The following is a 23,356-nucleotide window of genomic DNA, read 5'->3' as shown; positions in this document are numbered from 1 at the left end:
TATGAAGGTCTGGAGAAGAAAGTCACAGGCAAAGGAATCACTGGTACCAAAGCCCTGAGAAAGGATTCCACGTGCTATGCAGGCAAGATGGATGTGTAGGTGGCCGGAGCAGAGTGCGCCGGTGGAGAGAATGACAGCCGATGAGATCACAGAGACTGACAGGAAGCAGATCTTGTAGGGTCTTCTAGGCTATTGTATCACTTTGCTGTATGTAACACATTTTCACAAATTTAGCTGCTCAAATGACACAAACTTATCTTACAGTTCCGTCACTTGGGAAGAGGGTGGGGAGGGTATAGCTCAGTGGTAGAGCACATGCTTAGCATGGGATCCTGGGTTCAATCCCCAGTACCTCCAATAAAAAATAAGCCTAATTACCTAATAAATAAACCTGATTATCTCCCCCTCCAACAACAAACAAATGAAAAAGACTTGCTGTTTTTTTTTTTTAAAAAGACTAAATTTAAAAGAAAAAAGAAAGCAAAAAAAAAAAGAAGACCAAGGAGACTGACCTTGTTCTCCCTGGAAAGTCAAGGCGTTGGCAGGACCGCATTCCTTTCCAGAGGCTCTAGAGAAGAAGTCATTCCCTTGCCTTTTCCAGCTTCTAGCGATTGTCTGTATTCTTTGGTTCTTGCGCTCCTTCCTCCATCTTCAAATCCGGTAAAGTTGCATCTCCCCGATCATTCCACATTTACATCTCCCTTTGAATCTCTTCTACCGCCTTTTTCCACTTTTAAGGACCCTTGTGATTACATCAGGCCCACCTGGATAACCTTCCCATCTCCATGTTCTTGATTTAGTCACATCTGCAAAGTTCTTTTCGCCCTGTAAGGAAGTATTCATTTACAAGTTCCCAGGATTAGGACGTGGACATCTTTGGGGGCCCACGACTCTGCCTACCATAGACACAGAAAGAAATGTTAACTCTAATTTTCATCAATAACCACTGGAGAGATTTTAAGCAAAAGAGTGACATGGGCTGGGTTATATTTTTAAGAGTTAATTCTTCATACTATGTGTAAAGTTAGATGAGGGAAAAGTAGAACAAGAAGATCAAATGAGCATCTCTTCCTCATCCCACGGGGAGAGAGTGAAATTGACTAGGCTGGCAGCAGTGAAAATGGTGAAGAATTTCCAGATTCAGGAAACTTTTTCGTATAGAAAAAACAGGACTTCTTGTTGGATTGGATGAAGAAAGGAATGAAAGTGAAAAACCAAGGATGTGTCTTGATTTAGGGGCTCAATCAACCGATGTATTGTAGTGTCACTGAAAACTGTGAAGAACAGAGGAAGAGTGGATGGACGGTGGGGGGCAGGAGGTGGACATTAAGATGTAGCAGGCTGGAACAGTCCAGCGTGTCCGGTTTAAGATAACTAGTTTGAGATACCCAAGGGGAGTCATCAAGTAGGCGGCTGGATTTATGAGTCTGGAGCTCACAGTAGAAAATGGGCGTGGAAACGTAAATTTGGGGGTCATCAGGATATAGACGATATGAAAGCCCTGAGGCTAGATGAGGTCATCCAGGGAGAAAATGCAGACACAGAAGAGGGACGAGCACAGCCCCGGCAGCCCTGTTCTTATTTAAAGCACTCAGTCCTGGGGCAGAGCAGACCCTCAATGAATTGTTGATGAACACAGGAAATTAAGTTATATAAACATAACTAAATAAATTACATGAAGAATGAAAGTACTAAATGCTCAAAACTCATCACCTGTAATTATTTTACTACATTTTACTATTATCTGTGCTCTTGAGGTTAATCGTCTATTGTAGGTTCCTCCGCTTTCAGTGACGTGGCATCGGTAGTGGTGGGAGTGTGTACGCCACGGGAATTGGCAAATGCTACAAATTAGGGCTTGATTTATTATTTTGTCAATTGTTAGATTCAAGAAAGTGATAGAGAAAATGTTAATCATGTGGATTGAACTTAAAAATGTCATGTCTGTAGTCATCATATTGTGAACAACACAAAAAAATGGAGGAAAGATTTCTCCAAGATGTGCAAATTACCTGACTTAGTAAAGAAGCTGCTTAAATCATCGATGAATGAGTGGGGCTTTAACAAACATCTCCATTGTTTGACTTTTCCCTTATTCATTAACATAATGTGACATAACATTAACATAGTAACTCATAACAAATAAAAAATCAACCGACATTCATGTAGGAATTTTACTTGTGAATTAATTGCAACCATAGGTTGGCAATGGATAGAGGGTTTGGCAAAAATCAATAAAAGCATTAAGTGAGAATCAGTTGGCTATGCGGAGTTTAAAGGAGTCATGCAATTTTATTATTATGTGTAAATGTGTGCTTTGTTACATATTCTTTATAGAAGCAAAATGTATAATAAACTATACACATACACACAAACATATCCGCACACATTTTTTTCCCAGAGAACCAGTTAAACATTTATCAGCATGCCACTGCTTATATACAAACCAAATAGACATGTGATATTCTATGAGTATTAAAATTATTATACTACTATCAATTTATGGGAGAGGACTAAAATATTCATAGCAACTCATGATCAATATTTTAAAGTGTTGATAAGTTATGTCATTTGGGTTCCAGTCAAATTAAAATGAATCTATCAAATGCCATAAAACCTGGAGAAGTGGATGGATATTGTTCTCTTTATTTGCTGGAATTTGTGCTTGATAATTGATATTTTTTCTTTCCTACACAGATGTCTTAGACACCTTAGAAAAAGAACACGCTAAGAAACTGACTTGGATTTGTTAAAAGAATTATCTGATCAGCCAGGACTTGATCCTGATTAAAGCAGCTATAATTTCACTGGGCAATACGATACCTACATATGGCTATTTAAACTCAAATTTTAATTTGTTAAAATTAAATAAAATTTTAAAGTCAGTGCCTTAGCTAAACTAACCACATGTCAAAAGCTCAATAATCGCATGAGCCTAGTAGCCCCCATACTCAGCAGCACAGATTACAGAATATTTCCATCATCATGAAAAGTTCTGTTGGACAGTACTGATGTAGAAAATGCTTTCCACATGGATGCTCTACATTGTTAACTGAGTGATCAGATTTTACCCCATTTTTTTTTAAAGCTGAAAAGTTAGAAGAAATCAAGAATTTATTTTTCAGGAGAAAAGAAACCACCAAATAATTGCATATTTGGGTATATTTAGAAACTTAGTAACCAAAGTAGGGACGACTACTCCTTGGGCATCTCCTATGTGTCACACACAATATTAGTCACGCTCACAACAGGTATATAAAATCCCCACTTTATAAGTGAGGATGCCAAGATTTTCAGAAGTTCAGTATTTTGCCTTTCACAGTCAGGCAAACAAGGGGTGGCAAAGCCTAACCTTGTGCTCAGAGTTTTAGACTGCGAAGCCCATGTTCCATCTGGCACCATGAACTCTCTCTTCTCTAAAAAAAAAGTCATGGATGGTAAATAGAAATGTTCCATTTTCCTCCAGATGTTGGGGAGGCCGTTGTGCAGAGAGGCAGTAAAATGAGAGATGTGGGCAGCCGCCGCGCCAGCTTGGAACCCCGGCTCTGCCACTTACCAGCTGTGTGATGTGGACAGATGACTTTGTCTTGTGCCTCAGTTTCCTCCTTTTCTGAATGGCGTTATCACAGTTCCTATCTCACAGGGCCATTAGCAATGAAATCAATTAATATTTGTAAAACACTGAAAGAGAGCTTGGCACCAAATGATGGCTATAAAAGTGCTTGCTATGATTATTAGGGGAGATGTCATAAAGAAGAAATAAGTCAACCCATCCTCCACGGCCAGCTAACAAAATGCGAAATTTATTTCAGCCGCGTCATTCATTCAAGACCTGAACAAGACAGTATCTCACCCCTCCATTTGTGCACAAATACGAAGCTGTGTGATCTCTCAGAAGAGCTGCTTGAAGAGTATGTTTTAAAATCATAAGGTTGTAGCCAATAGGGACCATTTCCAACCAGCACATGCAATAAAACTACATCTCATTAATGGAAAACCCCAGTAACGGTTCTGGCCCTCTATTTTACAATTATTCACCTACTAGTAAATAAAACAATAACTGAAAGCCATACGTTTACCTCTTGCAGGGGGAGGTAATTAGGTTTACTTATTTTGTTGATGGAGGCGCTGGGGATTGAACCCAGGACCTTGTGCGTGCTAGGCATGTGCTCCACCACTGAGCTATACCCTTCCTTCAATATGTTTACCTCTTGAAATTGAAATATGTTACTTAACCTCGCCATTATTTTCAAACCATAGTCTGTGATACCCATCATTTTAACCAGGCAGCTAAGAGGACAATGAGAGCTACCATTTACTGCTCACCTACTAAGCTGCATTGTCCCCAGCCCGCAGGACAACCAGTCAGAGGCAGGCACCCGCCGCTACCTCTGGGTTACATTTGAGAAAACTGATACATTCATAACTTGCTCCAGGTCACACCGCTAGTCAAAGGAAAACAGTATTGGAACCCACGCCTCCTTGGCCTTAAAGCCAGAGCCTACATCACTGTCCTACCATAAGCAGGAATATAAAATACCATGACACAGGACAGGAATATGTGATGTGTCTGCTTCATTACCTTTGGTGTGTCTGAGGCAGAGTTTCTTTTTAAAAAGGGGGAAAAAAACTATAGGTTTCAGAAAAATCATGAGCATTGCTGTCCAAAATCACAACAGACTCAGACCTGTATCACCTTGATCACCAATGACAATGCAGGACCCATGAGCAGGTGTGAACTCAGACCCAGGCTTGCTATCAGCGAGGCTGTGCCAGGTAAGCGGCGTCTTTACTTTGCAACCGCATGGCCAGGAAAATCAACGCTGTTTGTCTGAATACATAATTAGGGAAATAGAACCTCTGTGTTTCCGCAAGTGTAAATGCCAGGAGTAAATGCAAAGTTGGTCTGGGGATGAGAGTTGAAGTGGTCCTGCCCCTATTTCCAGACTCTGAGGAGCATGCCTGACCACCCCAGGAGAATCCCCCCACATCAGCAGTATTGCACGCCGACCCGGTTCCTGCCTCCACCCCTCGCTCCAGCTCTCCTTTGTCCCCACTAACCCTTCCTTCCTGTCTCCTCTGTGCCTACCAGTTTGGCATTCTGATGGTTGATTCACTGGCTCTCAGCCCTCCTACTTTGTTCCCCAGTCTGAGGCTTGACTCCTACACCCTGGCACAGGGCTTGTTTCTTTCCACGCTCCTGGTAACCCAGCTCTCTGGCGCTGCCCCAGGACCCCCTCCTGTGATCCATCGGCCCAGCAGGCCTGTAAACACAGCTGGTCATGCCAAACTCTGCACCCCCTCCCCACTTCTGGCCTCGGAGAGCCGTGTCCTGGATGTCTCTTCCCCAACCCATGGTCTCTGGAACACCTGTGCATTCAGCTAGGCTAGAAGTCCTGGCCTTGCCCGTGCAGACCGTGGAAGGAAGTAAAATTCTGTGAGTGAGAAACGCCAACTTACCAAGACTGGTAGGGAGCATGCTGGCAGAGTTTACTGTCTCCTGGGCACAGAACATGTCCATCCTGGCAGAGTGACCAACAGCCCTTCCAGAGGCACAGGGAACTGCCCACCACTTCACTAAAGACCCTGCCAGGCTCCTGGGTTTCCTGCCACATCAGGAGCACTTTACAACCCTATATGCTACCTACTTCCTCATCTTCACACGTGTGGTGAAACAGGCAATCCCCGATGCTCAGCGAGGATGCTCCTGCCCGTAAGAGCCGCATCAGGATGTGAAAGTCCTAGCAGGGAACTGGGAGGGTAGGAGCCAGCATTACCTTCCCCACCTCCTGAAGGCACGAGGACCCTTCGAATGCTATGTGGCTGGGTTACGACTTGGCCTTCAAGCCCTTCCCTGGAACAAAGCTTCAGTTCATAGATGATTCCCAGGATGCATGCAAAAATACAGCTGAGTGTCTGTTCTGTGCTTAAGACCATCCTGGGCATAGGAGACACAGCAGTAAACAATACAGGCGTCTGTCCTCTGGAGCTTAGTGAGGAATACAGAAGCTGAAAAGTCTTATGAGTCTTTCAAACAGTATACATGTTAGGAAAGAGACTTACATGGTGCAAAGGAACTTACAGAAGGAGCAAAGCTGGTCTAAGAACCCAGAGAAAGTTTCCTGGAGAAAGTGACATTTCAGATGACATCTGAGGGATGAAGAGAAGGACGAGAGCTGAAGGGAGCTGGGGAAGTAGGGGAAAAGCTTCCCAACCAGCTGGGAAGTTGGGACAACATCAGTGAACGAGCTGAAAGGGTAGGTACATTTGGAAAAAGAAAAAAAGGAAAATTGAAAAGAAGAACGGAAATTGGCATGCTGGAGTGCAGAGAGGAAGAGCAGAGAGCGAGGACACTGAAGACGCAGGCAGGGGCCAAGCCACCTCTAGCGTTTTTCAGGCCATTGAAGAGTTGTTTTTTGGTTTTTTCAATAGAGGTATTGGGGATTGAACCTAGTGTTAAGCATGCATTCTACCACTGACCTATTACCCCCCAACTCACTGAAGAGTTTCTATATATATTTTAACCTGATGGAAATGGGAAACAAAGGGTTTTGATCAAGGAACCCACGTGGACAGAAAGATTGCTCTGGTCACAGTGCAGAGCTGAACTAGGTGTGGTGAAGGGAGAAGGCAGGCAGACACAGTGGACACGGAGGTGAGATGTCTGTTGCCAACTCCACCCCAGATCCACTGCCTCCTCCTCTGGGCTCTCATCACAGCGGGAAGTTTGGGGAGGACGTTTTCCACTCGCTCCCTTGCCCACAGGGTTCTCATTTAGCTGATGCCAATGACAGGCCCTTGTGCAAAATGCAGAAAGTGGAAGAGACACACCACGCTTCTCCAGCGGCGTTAGCGGCTGTGTGCAGATGCGAGGCTTCCAGTGGCTTCCAGGCAAGCTCCTGCAAGTCAGCCTTCTGGAATGATTTTTAAAGTGCTTTCTGGAGAAGCACAGCTGTAAGTGCACCAAAAAGGAGGTGTCTGAGTACAGCCTTTGGAACATGAGATGGCTTTAGGATAACTACACAACTTCTTTGGTGGTCTCTCCTTTTTGAGAAATTATGGTCCATTAAATTGTAAGGCTGTTGAAGACAAGGTTCCATATCGAATTCCTAATGCCCCTCACAGTGCACAGCGTCTATAAGCACAATAAATACCAGTCTAGTGGATGAGGATTAAATAGCAGATTCCAAGACACTGGGCAGTTATATCCAGTGGGCTAACCACAACCTTCATCCATGTGTCCATCTGTGGGGAAACACACCCAGAATTCCCACTCAAAGATCAGGAACACCACTCCACGCTAGAATGGGGTCAAGAACGACCCTCTCACCATCTTCCTCATCTCTCAGCAATTCCACTGAACCGCCTCTGGTGATGGCTCCCAAAACCTGGAGATAAGGGCTTCACCAAGGGAGGTGAAAGTCTTGGATGGGGGTTTCCCACGCGGGCTGAAGGGAGAAGATGGCCATTAGAACCCCAGGCTCCTGCCAGTGACACCCCTAGGAACGCACCTCGGGTCTCAGGTTCCCTATTGCCTGGGTTTGCTGTTTAGTATATACAACAAAGACAAGTTACCCTAAATCTCTAGACCTGAGTTTGTCCATTTATAAAGAGGAGTTAGTGGTGCCTTGTTTAAAAGAAAGGAGGGAGCTAAATAACATTTGTAAGACACCTGCCTTAATACCTGTCCACTAAAACGTTCCAAAGCTGCACTCTCTTCCAGAATTCACCTCCCGATTCCAGCTGGAGAGATGGCCCTGCTGCTGCCACTTGCTGCACTCGCCTGCCTCTTCTCTCCTCCCGCATCTGCTCCAGAACCCAACTCCATCACAAAGCTCTTCTCCTAATCTCCCGGCCCTACAGCCGCTGTATCCTATGCCAATGAGACATTAATTAGTAGATGAAATAGATGAAGAACAAAGTCTTAGCTACATTCAGGTGGGAATGATCAGAAGGTGCATTTCTGCTGGAAGCTGATCTCTTCAATTCCAATGCGGGGGCAGAAGCCATAGCTACAGAGACAGAACAACCAGAGGACAGATGCCACTACATTAAAAGGAAGACAATCATTTCCCAGAAAACTTGCAGCTGCAGTGTGCATTCTACGGGAAGTAGAGCAAACCCTTTTAAGTTCCCTCCCTAAGCAGATTTCTGCAATTATTAGAACTTAAAAATACAGATGTTAAAAACCATGAGCTTAAGGACTTAGCTAAGTTTGTGCAATTGCAGATGGGAAGACTGAAAATTTTCTGAAGTTGCTATTAAACACCCTCATACAATAAAGGGATACTACCAACACACATGGTATAGCAGAGAAAAAAAGACCCACTGATGACAAAAAAGAAGAGGCCCTGAACAAGCCATTTCCTTAAGTCGGACCACCACAGAGATGGCTAGTGCCAGCCCCACATCCATTCTCTGCTCCCTCTTTACCAAAGAATTCCTTACATTGTTGTGGGAGCCTTAAATAGAAAAATGTATTTCTAGTCCCTTGTGATAGGACTGGACAAAGCAGAAGTCACTGGGTAGAGCTCATTTTAAAAAGCTCCTTAAAGGAGACTTGCTCAGCTGTTAGATGCCCTTTTATCCTTCCCTGCAGGAGCTCCAGCAGCCATCTTATGACTATGAGGCAGCTGGAGGAGGGACGGAAGCTGGTGGTGAATGGAGCAGAAATGCGTAAGTCTGGGACAGTGATGGCACTATTACTACTTCATATTACCTCTGGACTCCTTTCCTCCAGACTTCCTGTATGTGACCAGAAAAGAAATTCCTAATCTGTTTAAGCTGCTGGAATTTGGGTGGCCCAAACGCAGTCCTTACCTGATATTCATACCTAGCCTAGATTTCCATTAGTTTCCTTTTGAATGAGGATTGTAAGTTAATATCAGAAACATTACTTTTGTGATGATTATATATGAATTCTTGCTTTAATTACCAAATAAAATTCATACTAACAGTTCTAAGTGTAAACTAAATCCTCCTTAATTAGTCTTTTTGTCCTTTATAAAGTGACAGACTCTGTCATAGACAGCTCTCTGCACTGGGTGGACACCATCTGAAAACTGATTTGAGGGCTATGTCACTGATAGGCAGGTGACAGAAGAGGCTTGCGTGGTATCTTATTCCTATTCGTGTTTCACACAATAGGACAAACTTGTCTCTCTCCAAACAATTTCTAAGGATCTTCATCAGCAGTGACAAGGGAAACACAGGCATCCAAGGGCCCCCTCTTCATACAGTCTCTCTTTATTCCCAGTATCCAGCTAGTCCAGGAGAACCTAGAAAACGGCAGGGATCACTTTGTGGAAATCCTTATGGACTTGCCACCTGCTTCTCACTCTACTTTCCTGGTCTCATTCTGGATCAACCTCAACCAGTATGAGAAGCCCCTGGGCATGGGAGGGACCAGACAGATATTTAAGGAGAGACAGACAAGCCGGGGGGAGGCCCCCTGCAGTGGTCTTAGATGGTTCTCCCCTAGCTGTCTTTTGTACATAAGCACCCCAGGAACACTGAGCATATGTTAAATTCAGGACCACATGCGTGAGTGTTTGTGATAAGTCACATGAATACAAAAATAGATGATTTGGGCAGTAACAAAATTCATTTCCTATACTTAATATTACCTGCTCCGTGGTACTATGCAGACTCATACGTGTATAAACTTCTTGAAGTACTACGTAAACATGAAACGTGATTCATGCATCTGTTTACAACCACAAAGATACATTAATCGGCAGTCTACAGAAAGCTGAAGTTCTTTTACAAATTAAATAAGGATACTTGTGCTAATTCACTGAGGATGCAACTAGAAAACCTAACCTATTCTGGGATTTTAAATCTGCTACCTTCAGCAAATGGCATTAGCAATGGTTTAAAGTCACATTTGGCTTCTAGTGAATAGCCGTAGGGCTCCCCTCCCTTCTAAGAGTCTTCTGTAGGTGATGTGCCTGACAACACTAACCTTTCTTGCCTGAGAGCAGTGCGCATGCCCCGAGGAGGTAGTCCAAGGGGCTTCACACATCCCTGGTCTATCATCCCATGCTGGTCCCTGCCTCCACTGCTCCTACCTTGACTTTAGCATCAAACTTCTTCTTTGAGATTTTTATAAACTGATTGATGAGGTTTTTGATGTAAAGTGATGTAGATTGACTAAATTCTTGTCTACTACCCAAAACAGAGGTGATTAAGAAAAGCAGCTGCACACCTGATGGGGTATCTTTACTGCAGTTCAGGCAGGAGACGCCACAGCCCTGAGCAGCTCTGGGCCCTTTAAGGCCATCAGAGCCACACTGGTAGTTTGTCCCAAACACCCTAGTCCCCTCTCCAGGAGAGTGGCAAGGCTTGACAAACCCTAAAAAGGCAGAAAACCTCTCTTCTCTACAGAATTTTAATCCTCTCAGGAGAGTTCTGTTTCTGTTGGAAATCCAAGACTTTGCAAGCAAACACGGTAAGACCTTCCAAAGTCACAAGGTGACTAGTCAGTGTGGGGCTTAGAATACTTAGGCAGGGGTGAGGGGAGAGGGGTGGGACCTGGGGTAAGTATTCCCTTTAATTAGAGTCTCTACAGGCAGTGATTTCCTTACTTAACCAAAAAAAAAAAAAAGGAAACAGCTTCCCCCCCCCCCCACACCTACTGAAAGAAAGATGGGTATCTTTCACTGAGAACAAAGCATCACAAAATTCTCTAATTAGGGGCTCAAAGGGGCTTTGAGCTCATCTCGTAGCTCCTTGGCTTTCAGCAGGACGTTCCTAAAAAGATAAGACTCAACCTACTTTTAAACACACCCGAAGAGGACATTCTAGTCTTCTGTTTCTTTGTCAGACAGGGAAATTTTTCCCCTTTCTAACCTCACCACAGGTGAACTTTCCCATTACTAACCTAAGCTTCAAAATTAGAGTTTGGCTTAGTCTGCTCAGTGGAAATGACAAAGAGCTGATCACCATTCGCCTTTTTCTAAACTGTACTTCCATCTGTCCATCTGTATGACATTATTAAGAATTAAGAATTTAGATATTTGGGTTTAAAATCAATACATTTGGAGCTGGATGCCAACAGAATCACTCACTGACAAAAGACAGTCACCCTTCTTTTTTTAATACCTTTTTCCTTCTGTACCATGAACTCCTCCAATGCTAACATCTCTCCCTTCCCCATCTCTCTTTCAACACATTTGCGTGCACACACAGACACACACACACACACATGCTACAACAAATATACACACTCACACTGGTAAGTTAAAAAACATCCCTGAAACAGCTAGTTAACATTTAGATCTTGGCCCTCACTGTTCACATCAAGGTGTAACAGTTATGGACACAGACACTGGAGCCCACTGTCTGTGCTTAAATCCTGGCTCTGGGACCACAGGCTTACCTTGTAACCTTTCTGTGTCTGTTTTCTCATCCGCAGAATGGAGACAATAATAGTATCTACCTCATAAGGTATGGAAAGAATTCATGAGTTAATCCATCAAAAGCCCTTAGAAAGGTCCCCAGTACGCTCATTGTAAATGCTGTACATTTGTTAGCCATTGCTACACCCTCCTTGCATCGAAGGGATGTTTGGAGGCATTAAACTATACCTGGTGTTCCAGAAGGTACAAGAAAAGGAGTAGGACTCAAGTTTAAGGCAAGTGGATAAGCAAGAAGAGTCACCAAGATGAAAAAGAAAACAAGACAAAGTGAATAAGAGAACAAAAATTACAAGGAAAGAGTAAAAGCAGACATTTGACAGGGAATAAGGTAGGAAGAAAAAAAAAGGACATAAAAAAAATAAGAAGAAAAAGGAAACAAGAGTTTAAAGGTGGGCACGAAAAAGACACGACTGACAATAATAAAGGAGACCAAACATTAGAAGACTCCACGCACAGCCTGAGCCGGGTGTCAGAAAATGAAACGCGTGAAAGAGAAAACAAAAATGTTGATACAGAGGAGGGAAACGTGGGACAGAAGAAATGGAGGCAGGGGAGATTAAAGCGCCGACAGAAAAGGCATCATTTGCAGCAAAGTCCCTTTGTCTTTGAATTAGGGGAAGTTTACATCCCAAATTAACACACCTATAATCTGCTGGACTTCCTCCCCTATTGCTCCTATTGCCTTAAGGTTTACCCTGCTCAGCTGTCAGCCTTGCCTCTGGTCTGCTTTCCTGACGAGGCCAAGCGGCGGTCCGGTCTTCATTTTCTCTAAATACTCCAGCCCTCTCTTTCAGGTGAAATTTTAGCTCTGGAGCAAATATTTACAAGCTCTTCCTTCTACAAACAGTCAGAAACCTATAAGGGGAGCTGGTATTTCATTTTTCAAATGATCACCTTAACGGCATGCCCCCTCTCCCCTGCTTTTTGGGGGTCAGTTTAGAACGAGAGGACAAAATGACATAGTGCTGCAGGGATAGGCTTCTTTCAGGGCTCCAAATTGCCCTCCCCACCAAAGGGAATTAATCACTCCATCACTTGGAAACAAAAGCGAGGCTAGATACAGGTTTAAAATAAAATCAGTATTTTAAAAATACTTTTTCTTTTATGTGTTACATTCTTATATTGCCTGTTTGATGCAAAATGCGTCTCTGAATTTGAGGAAGTCGAGAGACCTTAAAAGGCCCTCTAACCAACCGAAGTGGACGGAGCGCGAGCGTCTCCTCACGCCGGGGTGAGCTTGGGCCGCCGCCGCCGCCGCCGGAGTCACGAAGCCAGACGCGGCGCGTCTCCGCCCTGGACCCGGGAGACTGCAGCAGCGCGGCCGCGGCCCCGGCGGCTCCTGGAGGCGGGGAAGAGACGCGACTCCCGCAGACACGTGATCTCCTCCCAGCCGCCGCTTCCCGCGACCCAGATCCGTCCCCGGAACCCGCGCTCGGCGGGGCGGGCCGGGGGACACGTAGCGACGGCCCCAGTCCCTGCTGCGCCCCGGTGCGCGTGCATTCGGCGTACTTCTCCCCCTGGTTCACGTGCCACTGGCAATTAGTAATGTTTCAGGGATCACCTGGGAGAATGCAGGAAGGAAAGACGTTTGGTTTGCTATCTATCTGCCTATGTGTGTGAAGTTTTATATATATAGGAAGAGAGATTAATATATATTTCCTCCATCCCAGCCCTGGGACCCGAGTGGCGGCAGCGGGGCCGGAGACCTGGGAGTCCCGCAGGACGCACCTTCCCCGACCTCCCAGGCCCCTTGCGGTCCGCCGCGCCAGGCGGCAGGGGCGGTGCGCAACTGCGGGCACCTCCCGGTAACTCTCACTAGCAGTGAGTCATGCTCCCGGGATGGCTGTGGGGAAAGGTAGCCCCGCTCGTGCTGGCCTGTGCTTTCCCCGCGCAGGGCGCCGGGGCTGCAGCGCCGGCGAGCGCGCGCGCGCACGGGTTCCCCGCGGAGTGATGTGGCAGCGGCAGGTCGGATCACGTTGCTGGCCCTGTGCTGGTACCCGTTTGAGACAGGATTAAGGAGGGAGGCTTTGGAGGTGCCAGCAGTAGTAAACGTGGGCTCTGCACACTCCCGGCGTCGCTTATCAGACGAGGGGGGAGGGGGCGGGGAAAGCAAGCAGCGCCACCCGAGGCACGGAGGGGCGGCAGAGTTTAGCCGGCGAGTCATAATGCTGCATTGCTTTCCCGCGGTTGCCCCTCTCGTGCTACCCCATCCTCACCCCCTCCCGCCCTGCCGTGTTCCTCCGGGAGCGCCTGAGGCCCCAAACGTCGTCATCTGCGGCTGAGATTAGTGGCACCGCAATTCCGGCTACTGCGGGAAGTTTGGGTGGCCCAGGGACACCGTGGGGCCGAAAGACACTTGGATTGCGACATTCTGACCCAGTGGCTACATTTTCATTTATCTTAAATCTTTTAGGGAGCGGATTTCAAGTTGTCCCTTTTCGGGTCCACCTCCAACCAGGGCTAAGGGGTCCCCCCACGCCACCGAACGGTGAGCAAACAAGTCCCCAAATTGTCCTTAGGGACTGAAGTTGACCCACCGCGAATCTCTTTCTCTTTCCTTTCTTTGGTCCAGACCAACAGCACAGTCGGTGGAAAAGCAAAAAGCCACGTTCCCGTTCCTGAACCATAATGACGGACGGATTGAGGGAGTCGCACTTCCGAACCGAGGAAGCCCCGGCTGCCCCGCACCCCCGGCACCCCCTCCCACTCCCCCCAGCCTTCAGCATCGCCTTTGGGAAGATGAGTATCTTGGCTGAAGTTGTTTTTCCTTTCCGGTGGCCCTGATCAGGTGTCCCCGCCCCCTCCCGCCGCTCGCCTTCCCTCGCAGCCTTCTCCCGACGCCCCCTCCCGGCCCCTCCTCCCCCGCCCCCCTCCGGGCTGGACCGCGGATGGTACGTTCCGCACGTGAGCTGGGTGCTGGTCTGGCCGGCGACGCGCGTGCCCTGTGGCCAAACACTGCCCGGAGTGAGAGCAAACTACCAGTGCAGTGGGGCCGGCGCGAGTGTGCGTGCGTGTGTGTGCGTGTGTGTGCGAGAGAGCGAGCGCGGTGGGAGGGGGGGACCAACTGCTTCACACTTTCAACACTGCACTGAAGAGGGAGAGAGAAAGAGAGACTGGAGACGTACAGATCCCCCCAAGATCTCCCAAAGCTACCGTCCCACAGATTATAGAACAGAACCCCAAAAATCGAAACAGAGGAAACGGACAGCGATTGAACATGGACGAAGCAATTCCTCATTTGCAAGAGAGACAGTTACTGGAACATAGAGATTTTATAGGGTAAGGTGCACACACCCTTGCGAATATCTGTCTAGGCTTCAGTTTGGTTTTTTTTTTTCCCTTCTCCAGAAAGTGGTATGGAGCGGGCGAGGGCAGAGCCCCTCCCCGAACGGGTGCCTGATGCTGATTTCTGTTTTGCAGACTGGATTATTCCTCTCTGTATATGTGTAAACCCAAAAGGAGCATGAAGCGAGACGACAGCAAGGTAAGTGTAAGTTTCTGATGTTCCCCTGCCTGGATAGTTAATTAGGGCCATTGATTTCACAGCGAAGCTCTGCCCGCAGATATATTCCAGCCCTTGAGCTTCCCCAACTGTGAATTTTAAGTGGTTTGCGGGATACTCTCAGGGGGAGATTAAACATCATACCTGAATTTAAATTGCATTTCAGAACAGTCCAGAGGAAAGAGGTTTCTTGAGCATAGTTTACTACATAGTATGGGGGGGGGGTGTTATATCCAGTAAATAAATGTTTAGCTTATTGTTTTCTCTCTTTCATGACTTTCATATACTAAGGATACCTACAAATTACCGCACAGATTAATAGAAAAGAAGAGAAGAGACCGAATTAATGAATGCATTGCTCAGCTGAAAGACTTACTGCCTGAACATCTAAAGTTGACAGTAAGATGCACATTTTTATTCTTTGCTGCTCTCCAAGGACATGTTAATAGTCTGGTACTACTCCCAGAGATTTAAGAATAAATATAAATATCAGATGCCTTACAACTTGTGCTATAGTGTAGTTTACTGCAAACTCAGGAGTAGGTGTTTCACAACTGAAAGCAAGAAATCATTTATAACCTAAATTGTGGAAAGCTCAAGAAGTGTAGGAATAGTAGTTCTTTCAAAGTGTTTGCTTAAGTTGCTGTGCTGAATGGAGAGCCAATCAAGCCAAATGTGTGTTTTTAAGTAACCAAGTGCCCCCTTCTCTTTTGCACCACTGCAGACTCTGGGGCATCTGGAGAAAGCGGTAGTCTTGGAATTAACTTTGAAACACTTAAAAGCTTTAACAGCCTTAACGGAGCAGCAGCATCAGAAGATAATTGCTTTACAGAATGGTAAGTCAGTTCAGGGAGGCCAACCCACCCCCATGAAGCCCGGCAGCCCACAGAGGAGCAGTGTTAGGACTCTTCCCCCCACCCCCCACCTCCTTCCCTGGGCCCAAGGGCTCACTCTCATTTGTTAAATTGCTTATACTTTCCCTTCATTGGAAAGTGCCCATTTCCCGAAGCATCCTAGAGGCTTTCAGCAGAACTCAGAGGAATCAGATTTTTATTTAAAGTGGCGGTTGCGCCCTCTCCACTTTGGTTGGTGTTGCATCTGGGAGTAGAGCGCCCCCCTGCTCCTCACCCCCGCCATCCCCCACTCCTCCCACCTCTCGGCAACCGGTGGATTATATCACTCGAATACAGAGGAAAAACCGAGATCACTTTAGTCAATGCAGGGCCCACGTGATAAGCAGATGTTTTAACGTCGGTGTTTTTCTTCTTGCCTCCATTCCTCTGATCCCCACCCCCACCCCTTCCTCTTCCTAGGGGAGCGATCTCTGAAATCGCCCATTCAGTCCGACTTGGATGCGTTCCACTCGGGATTTCAAACATGCGCCAAAGAAGTCTTGCAATACCTCTCCCGGTTTGAGAGCTGGACGCCCAGGGAGCCGCGGTGTGTCCAGCTGATCAACCATTTGCACGCCGTGGCCACCCAGTTTTTGCCCACCCCCCAGCTGTTGACTCAACAGGTTCCTCTGGGCAAAGGCACAGGCGCGCCCTCGGCCGCCGCCCCCGCGGGGTCCGCGGCCGCCCCCTGCCTGGAGCGCGCGGGGCAGAAGCTGGAGCCCCTCGCCCACTGCGTGCCGGTCATCCAGCGGACTCAGCCCAGCGCCGAGCTCGCCGCCGAGAACGACACGGACACTGACAGCGGCTACGGCGGCGAGGCCGAGGCCCGGCCGGACCGCGAGAAGGGCAAAGGCGCCGGGGCGAGCCGCGTCACCATCAAGCAGGAGCCTCCCGGGGAGGACTCGCCGGCACCCAAGAGGATGAAGCTGGATTCCCGCGGCGGCGGCGGCCCGGGGGGTGGCGCGGCGGCGGCGGCAGCCGCGCTCCTGGGGCCCGACCCGGCCGCCGCCGCCGCGCTGCTGAGACCCGACGCCGCCCTGCTCAGCTCGCTGGTGGCGTTCGGCGGAGGCGGGGGCGCGCCCTTCGCGCAGCCCGCGGCCGCCGCGGCCCCCTTCTGCCTGCCCTTCTACTTCCTCTCGCCTTCGGCCGCCGCCGCCTACGTGCAGCCCTTCCTGGACAAGAGCGGCCTGGAGAAGTACCTGTACCCCGCGGCGGCCGCCGCCCCGTTCCCACTGCTGTACCCCGGCATCCCCGCCCCGGCCGCCGCCGCCGCCGCCGCCGCTGCGGCCGCCGCCGCCGCCGCCTTCCCCTGCCTGTCCTCGGTGTTGTCGCCCCCCCCCGAGAAGGCGGCTGCTGCCGCCGCCGCCGCCGCCGCGACCCTCCTGCCGCACGAGGTGGCGCCCCCTGGGGCGCTGCACCCCCCGCACCCGCACGGCCGCACCCACCTGCCCTTCGCCGGTCCCCGCGAGCCCGGGCACCCGGAGAGCTCCGCTCAGGAAGATCCCTCGCAGCCAGGAAAGGAAAGCCCCTGAATCCTTGAGCCCCTTTCTTAGAAAGGACCGGGGTTCGCGCAGAATAATAATATTACTAAGTTAAAACGCCCTTAACGTTTTTAAGGGAGGAAGTGTAATAGATGCACGACAGGCTTTTTTTTAAAAAACAACACAGGTGTTTTGTGTACATTTAGAGTTCCTGTTTTGCTCATCCCTCACCACCCACCACCCTCCACACACTAACATCCCTTTCTTCCCCCACCATCTGTAAGAGAAACTCTGCTAGACATTCTTTTTTCTTTAAAGAACTCCCCATAATCAGCTATGCCTTCTTTCAGGCCACGTTCCATTATCTTTTAAAATACAGAACCTAATTCTCGAAGAAGTGAGAAGAGTCTGCTCTGCGGGTGAGCGAATTGAACCAGGGTAGGGGACGGTGGCCGAGGAGCTGACATGGAACCACAGGTAGCTCTTATCTGCCTGTGTCTCAAAGCTGTCCTGCCTGCTTTAGGAGGCTTTCCACAGACAGAATGAGGGTCTTTTAAAATCCACTTTACTCTTCAGTATTTTATAATGTTCAGCTTTTTAAAAAGCATATATTTTTCAAAGAGGTGAGGACGCAGTCGCTCACGTTGCAGCCTATTCTGAAGTGGTTTGAATGGTATCCCTTAGTAACTTGCACTTGTTTAAAGAGACGCGGAGTTAGGCCATGGTCAGAACTAAGTCAGGGAAAGAAATGGATGAGGAAGGCCGGAGTCATTCTTAGGACATTTGCTAGCACTTTATTGAGAAATTGACCATGAATCAATAGACTCATCTTAATTTCATATATATATGTATACATATATATATACTGAGTGCGTCTATTCTCACCCAGTCATTATTTAATCCATCATGTTCCCAAGTTTGTATAATCTTGCTGTTAAAAAAAAAAAAAAAGAATGTGCACTGAACTTAAAAACAGAAAACAAGTCCAAACTGATTTAGCCTCTATTCTGTTGATTCACAAAAGTGGAGGAAAGCATTCAACTGGTCAGTGTTGATTGGAAATGCTGTAAAGATGTGGAATGAAGCCCTGTGAGGCCTTCCTATCTCCAAGTCTATGTATTTTCTGGAGACCAAACCAGATACCAGATAATCACAAAGAAAGCTTTTTTTAATAAGGCTTAAACCAAGACCTTGTCTAGATATTTTTAGTTTGTTGCCAAGGTAGCACTGTGAGAAATCTCACTTGAATGTTATGTAAGGGGTGAGACACAACAGTCTGAATGTGAGTGAAGAAAATATCTGGGTCTTTCAGTCAGTTTGGTGCATTTGCTGCTGCTGCTGCTACTGTTTGCCTCAAACGCTGTGTTTAAACAACGTTAAACTCTTAGCCTACAAGGTGGCTCTTATGTACATAGTTGTTAATACATCCAATTAATGATGTCTGACATGCTATTTTTGTAGGGAGAAAATATGTGCTAATGATATTTTGAGTTAAAATATCTTTGGGGGAGGATTTGCTGAAAAGTTGCACTTTTGTTACAATGCTTATGCTTGGTACAAGCTTATGCTGTCTTAAATTATTAAAAAAAATAAATAAAATACTCTCCGCAAGAAACCAGCTGGTTTAGAAAAGTTTAGTATGTGAAGATAAACTAGAAATTATCTTTATATTCTAGTATTTTCAGCACTCCATAAATTCTATTACCTAAAATAAATATTGCCATGCTATTTTGTGACTTTAAAATTCTTACTAAGGAATAAAAACTTTAATATACGTACGATATGAGATTGTCTAATAATTAAAAAGACACAATGGATGCTCAGTTAGTTTTAAGATATCTATGAATATTGGGATAAAAGGAATTTAGGTTCTCAGATATGCAACTTTGTCATTGGCTTGATACCACACATTTCCAGTCTCTTGCAAGCCTCCAGGCTCTGGCTGTGTCTACATGCTTGTTCCCAGTGTAGCTAAATGAAAAGTGCAAAAGAAAAACCTACCAGTCCCTTGCGTGATTTGTTTATATTAGACCCAATTTGCTAATGTTTTTATGATTGATGAATTTCTCACTTTTCATCTTTGATACCAGATAGCCTCTGTTGGATGGGCTGGTGTTTCTCTTTCACTGGGTCCCATATAAATATACTACCTCTTACCAGTGGTTAATTTCTCAGTATATTTTAGCTCCTTAAGCTTTCTAAAACAATTCTCTTGTGGGACTCTATCATGGAATTCAAAGAAGAAAAATAATTATTTCTAGACTTTTCTCAAGTTTATAGTCAAATTTGTGATTTGATACCAACTGTGTGAAGGATTATCAATATTTAGTTTCAATAATGTTCTTCACAAACCCTTTGATTTTTTCAAAGGTGTTGAAATTACAGTCAAAATTTATGGGATGTAGAAAAAGTGCTCCCTCTGCTGACTTTATGGCAACCAAACTGCAAGTCATAGACAGTGGAGCCGGAAGGAACCTCAGAGATCAGCTATCCAGCCCCCTGCATTCTATAATATGAGGGAAGTGAAGCCCAGAGATACCAAATATCTTCCCAAGGTAACACAGCTCCCTGAAACCAGCACTAGAGGCCAGATCTGTCGTGTCCCCCAGTCAGTGAACTACTCTGCACTGCAGTATCTTGAAACAAATCAAATTGGATCGGGCAGCAATCATGAAACGTCAAGAATAAACCACAGGAACAAAGGAAATAAAAATTAACATTAGGAAACCATGTAGGAGTTTTGAGCACTGTAATTAACTGCATTTTAGAAAAATACTCTGTCTAAACGAGAATAATGGAAAAAATAACATTTTAGATATTTGAAGCTTCATGTTATGCCATATTGAAAAAGTATTAGTTTCATAACCAAAAAAAAGATTCAAGGTAAGTCAGAAGACAATAAAATGTTTTAACATTTGTATAATTTTGGTATAATAAACTTAAAAATCTTAGGGTTGGACCAGATTTTACAGGTTAGTTATTTAGTCCAAATGCCTAATAGAACTGCAAAATAATGTTGTCTATATTGCACCCGAAAAAATGTTATTTTGGTAATTGATTTATTTTAATGAATTAAAAAGCTGGAGTCATTATATAATTTGCTAAGGAGGATTCTATGCCCACAGCAGTGAAGCTTTAGCCTAAATCCTTTGTAGTGTATGTGACTTTTCAATATATGACGAATATAAGACAAATACGAATCTTGAGTCTAATAATGATTTTCTACATTTGGTATTATACCAATTAATTTTACATACATATATCTCTCAGCAAACTTTATACTGAATTGATTAAACCCCCCCCCCACCGCTCCCAAGAGGTAAGCACAGTTTTAACGCATGAGAAACTACATTTTAACAGCTATTTAAAGTTTGACTGGAGTTTTAGTTCCTATCATTGTGAAAACTATTTTTCATTTAGTTCTCTTACTGGCCACACAGACCATAACTGTTGTTACTCCCCATTACCTGAGATCTGTTCAGAAGTTTGTAAAAGAAGCCTCAGGCTGTTCCTGTCTATGTCACAGGTCGGTTCTGAATCTACGGAAGGTGATTGCCGATTGAGAGCCTGGGAAGATGTGGCTGGACAGATTAAGGCCTTTTACTTTAGCTAGAGATGAACAGAGCCCTCATCAACGAATGAAGCCCACTGTAATGCCAAAAGCTCGCTGTACAATTATGATAATAGTATTTTCCTTCAGGTAGCAATTCATTAGACAAAAATTCTTAATCTGTTGTCCCCTCAGATCAATATATTTAGGCCCACCCGTTGTCTTAACTGTGTTGTTTTAAATAGGTTCAGAATGGATATGCAACTCAAGCATTAAGTCCAATGTAAGTTCCAGTTTGTCATAGAATTTTATGGGGGATTGACATGGAAATTTATCACTTATTTTCTGTGATTAAGATGGGATTTACACTAAAAAACATGTGCAGTATGTGCTTTTTGAAAAAAATGCTCCAGGAAAGGAGTCAGATGTTTGTCTTAAAATTGGGTTTCTTCTACTTGTTCAGTGATTCCACCTTGAAAACTCCAAACAAATGTAAAACTAAACCCTTTTTTAAAAGTTGATATTTTAAAATTCTGAATTCAGCGATGCCCAATTTATATGGCTTCAGGGAGTGATATGTGCCCCATAAAACAAAGGTTGAGAAAATTGAAGCTTCTATGTTCAGGTGCCAACATTGTTTATCTTTTACTACTTTTTTTTCTTAAAATTTGGTGAGAAGCTTACTAAAATGTGTTACATGTCTTAGAAAAAAAGTACCCTATCCACAGTTAACCTTTCTCAATAATTCAGGGTCATCGTTACACACATCACTTTTGCACTATGCATGTCATCTGGGAATACTGGCACCTGCACTAAATTCTTTTTGAGATCTTCTATCTGCTTTTTATAGGTTTTTTTCAGTCTCTTTACTCAGGGTCAGGCTGCCAGCTGTCACTTCTTGATGTGTCAGAGCGCCTGCCTCCAAGTCTTATCTAATTTGCTACTCTGACTTACTGTGACCTGGGAAACCATTTAACCAAAACCACACCCATTTGAAATGTGTCTAAAATTAGCATTAAATAGGTTCTAACAGAGTACCTGAGGGTACTTCTCTAAATTGTGTGAGCTTGTAGAATCTGTGATGTCTCTCCCCCCAACTTTTTTTCCTTTGTTTAACTTTCACATTCTCGGCAATGTTCCATATCAGAGCACTTATACAAAAGCCTTCAAATACATTATATATTTTAAAATTTTTATTACATTAAAATTGGTTTTATTTCACAGCTAACTACAAAATAAATTTCCATGCCAGAAGCAAATTATTTGATTCGATGAACACTTACTTCTCTCAAGTGGATCGGAATAGGGGACCAAGGGCCTTCAGGGAAAACCGATTTTACATTTTGATTCATGGATGACCCTGGACCCTGTTACTGGTGTGTCATCTCCTCCACCTCTGGGTTTTGGATATCCTGGGTGTCAGGTCCAGTTAAAGCATTCTGGGGAGCTGGCAGGGAGGACACATAGGCCCAGATGCTACCTCTGAATTTAGACACACCCGTTGGAGAGCATTTGCTGAGAGGTTTCAGACTCCCTGTGGATTGCCACACACTCCTTTTCTCTTTGAGCCTACAGAGCCTCAAACAGAGCCTACAGATTCAAGAAATAGTGGGTATGGGGATACAGACATTTGTTTTGCTCCTGCTGTATGTGAGGTGCTGTGGTAAGTGCTGCAGAATCAAGGATTCATCGTCTCTGAGGATCTCAGTCTATTGGGGGTGACAGACGCACATTAAACTAAATTACAGTGCAACACAGTAAACACGTTGCAAGGGTGATTACGATACTCGGGAGTGAAGCTTGCTAACTTCATCTAAGTGGGCCAGAGATGACCTTGAGAAGTAGCTGGGTTTTACAAAATGAGCAGGAGAGCGAGTCCATCTCAAAAAGAAGGCTGTGGCATACTCTGGCCCTATGCTAAGCACCAGGACAGTTTGATTGGTTAGATTTGACTTGAGGTCTGAACAAGTACTTCCTCATTTCTCAGTCTCTTTATAACTTGACTGCCATACTGCCTCTCACCATCATCTCTTCTTGAGGATTTGAACCATAAGTTCAGACTAAGGGGGTCACAGTATTTCCTACTGTGAAGAATAGTATTCATAGCATGATAATATCTAATGAAGTAAAGAGGGGAAAACAGGTTCTCACAAGCAGCTGTCTCCTTACCCATCAATCTGTCTTACAAAAGGAACTAAGGGTGACTTCTTCCCCTTCAAGTAGGGGCACGATGATCCATGTTCTCCACTCGGTACCCAAAGGGGAAATGAGGGGGCAGCCCTAGAGGGACACGAGGAATCCTAAAGCCTGTTTTTCAAAAATTCCGCAAGGAAGCTGAAGCAAGCAACTAGTCCAGGGTCACATAGCTCAGTAAGTAGCAAAACCAAGATTGGAACCAGATTTTTTGGTTTTGAATCCACTGCACTTTATACTATTACCCCACAGTCATAGTAATGAGGAGGCAATAGGCTGAGGTTTTCTCACGAAATGAGTTACGCTAGTCCATTCGA

At 45.4% G+C, this 23,356-nt stretch overlaps 2 protein-coding genes across 4 annotated transcripts in view; one reads left to right on the top strand and one right to left on the bottom strand.

Annotated features, from left to right (window-relative positions):
* Nucleotides 1-17,385, bottom strand: part of SSPN (sarcospan) — a 105,001-nt gene extending 87,616 nt beyond the window's left edge. The window contains exon 1 of the mRNA XM_064479132.1: nucleotides 17,261-17,385. The gene's annotated coding sequence lies outside the window, so the exon portion shown is untranslated. The remainder of the gene's footprint in view (nucleotides 1-17,260) is intronic.
* Nucleotides 12,684-19,452, top strand: BHLHE41 (basic helix-loop-helix family member e41). Of its 3 annotated transcripts, none has more exons than XM_031443912.2 (7): nucleotides 12,684-12,908; nucleotides 13,834-13,908; nucleotides 13,993-14,699; nucleotides 14,841-14,904; nucleotides 15,214-15,321; nucleotides 15,647-15,758; nucleotides 16,236-19,452. In XM_031443912.2, the coding sequence occupies exons 3-7, from the start codon at nucleotides 14,638-14,640 to the stop codon at nucleotides 17,345-17,347; spliced, it is 1,458 nt and encodes a 485-aa protein (XP_031299772.2). In that variant the 5' UTR covers nucleotides 12,684-12,908; nucleotides 13,834-13,908; nucleotides 13,993-14,637; the 3' UTR covers nucleotides 17,348-19,452. The 3 variants fall into 3 exon arrangements, with proteins under 3 accessions (XP_031299772.2, XP_064335199.1, XP_064335200.1); XM_064479129.1 differs by lacking the exon at nucleotides 12,684-12,908 and adding an exon at nucleotides 13,272-13,737 and having other exon boundaries at nucleotides 13,838-13,908; XM_064479130.1 differs by lacking the exons at nucleotides 12,684-12,908; nucleotides 13,834-13,908 and adding an exon at nucleotides 13,272-13,385.
* Nucleotides 19,453-23,356: the final 3,904 nt, after the last annotated feature.

The sequence above is a fragment of the Camelus dromedarius genome, chromosome 25 (assembly GCF_036321535.1).
Source record: "Camelus dromedarius isolate mCamDro1 chromosome 25, mCamDro1.pat, whole genome shotgun sequence".
Classification (NCBI taxonomy): domain Eukaryota; kingdom Metazoa; phylum Chordata; class Mammalia; order Artiodactyla; family Camelidae; genus Camelus; species Camelus dromedarius.
This window is presented reverse-complemented; position numbering and strand designations above follow the sequence as displayed.

Bases quoted from the DNA above. Each gene is read 5' to 3' on its own strand.
- BHLHE41 (XM_031443912.2), top strand. From the start codon at position 14,638: ATGGACGAAGCAATTCCTCATTTGCAAGAGAGACAGTTACTGGAACAT. The intron at 14,700-14,840 runs GTAAGGTGCACA...TCTGTTTTGCAG, and splicing joins GAACATAGAGATTTTATAGG to ACTGGATTATTCCTCTCTGT. The intron at 15,759-16,235 runs GTAAGTCAGTTC...TCCTCTTCCTAG, and splicing joins GATAATTGCTTTACAGAATG to GGGAGCGATCTCTGAAATCG.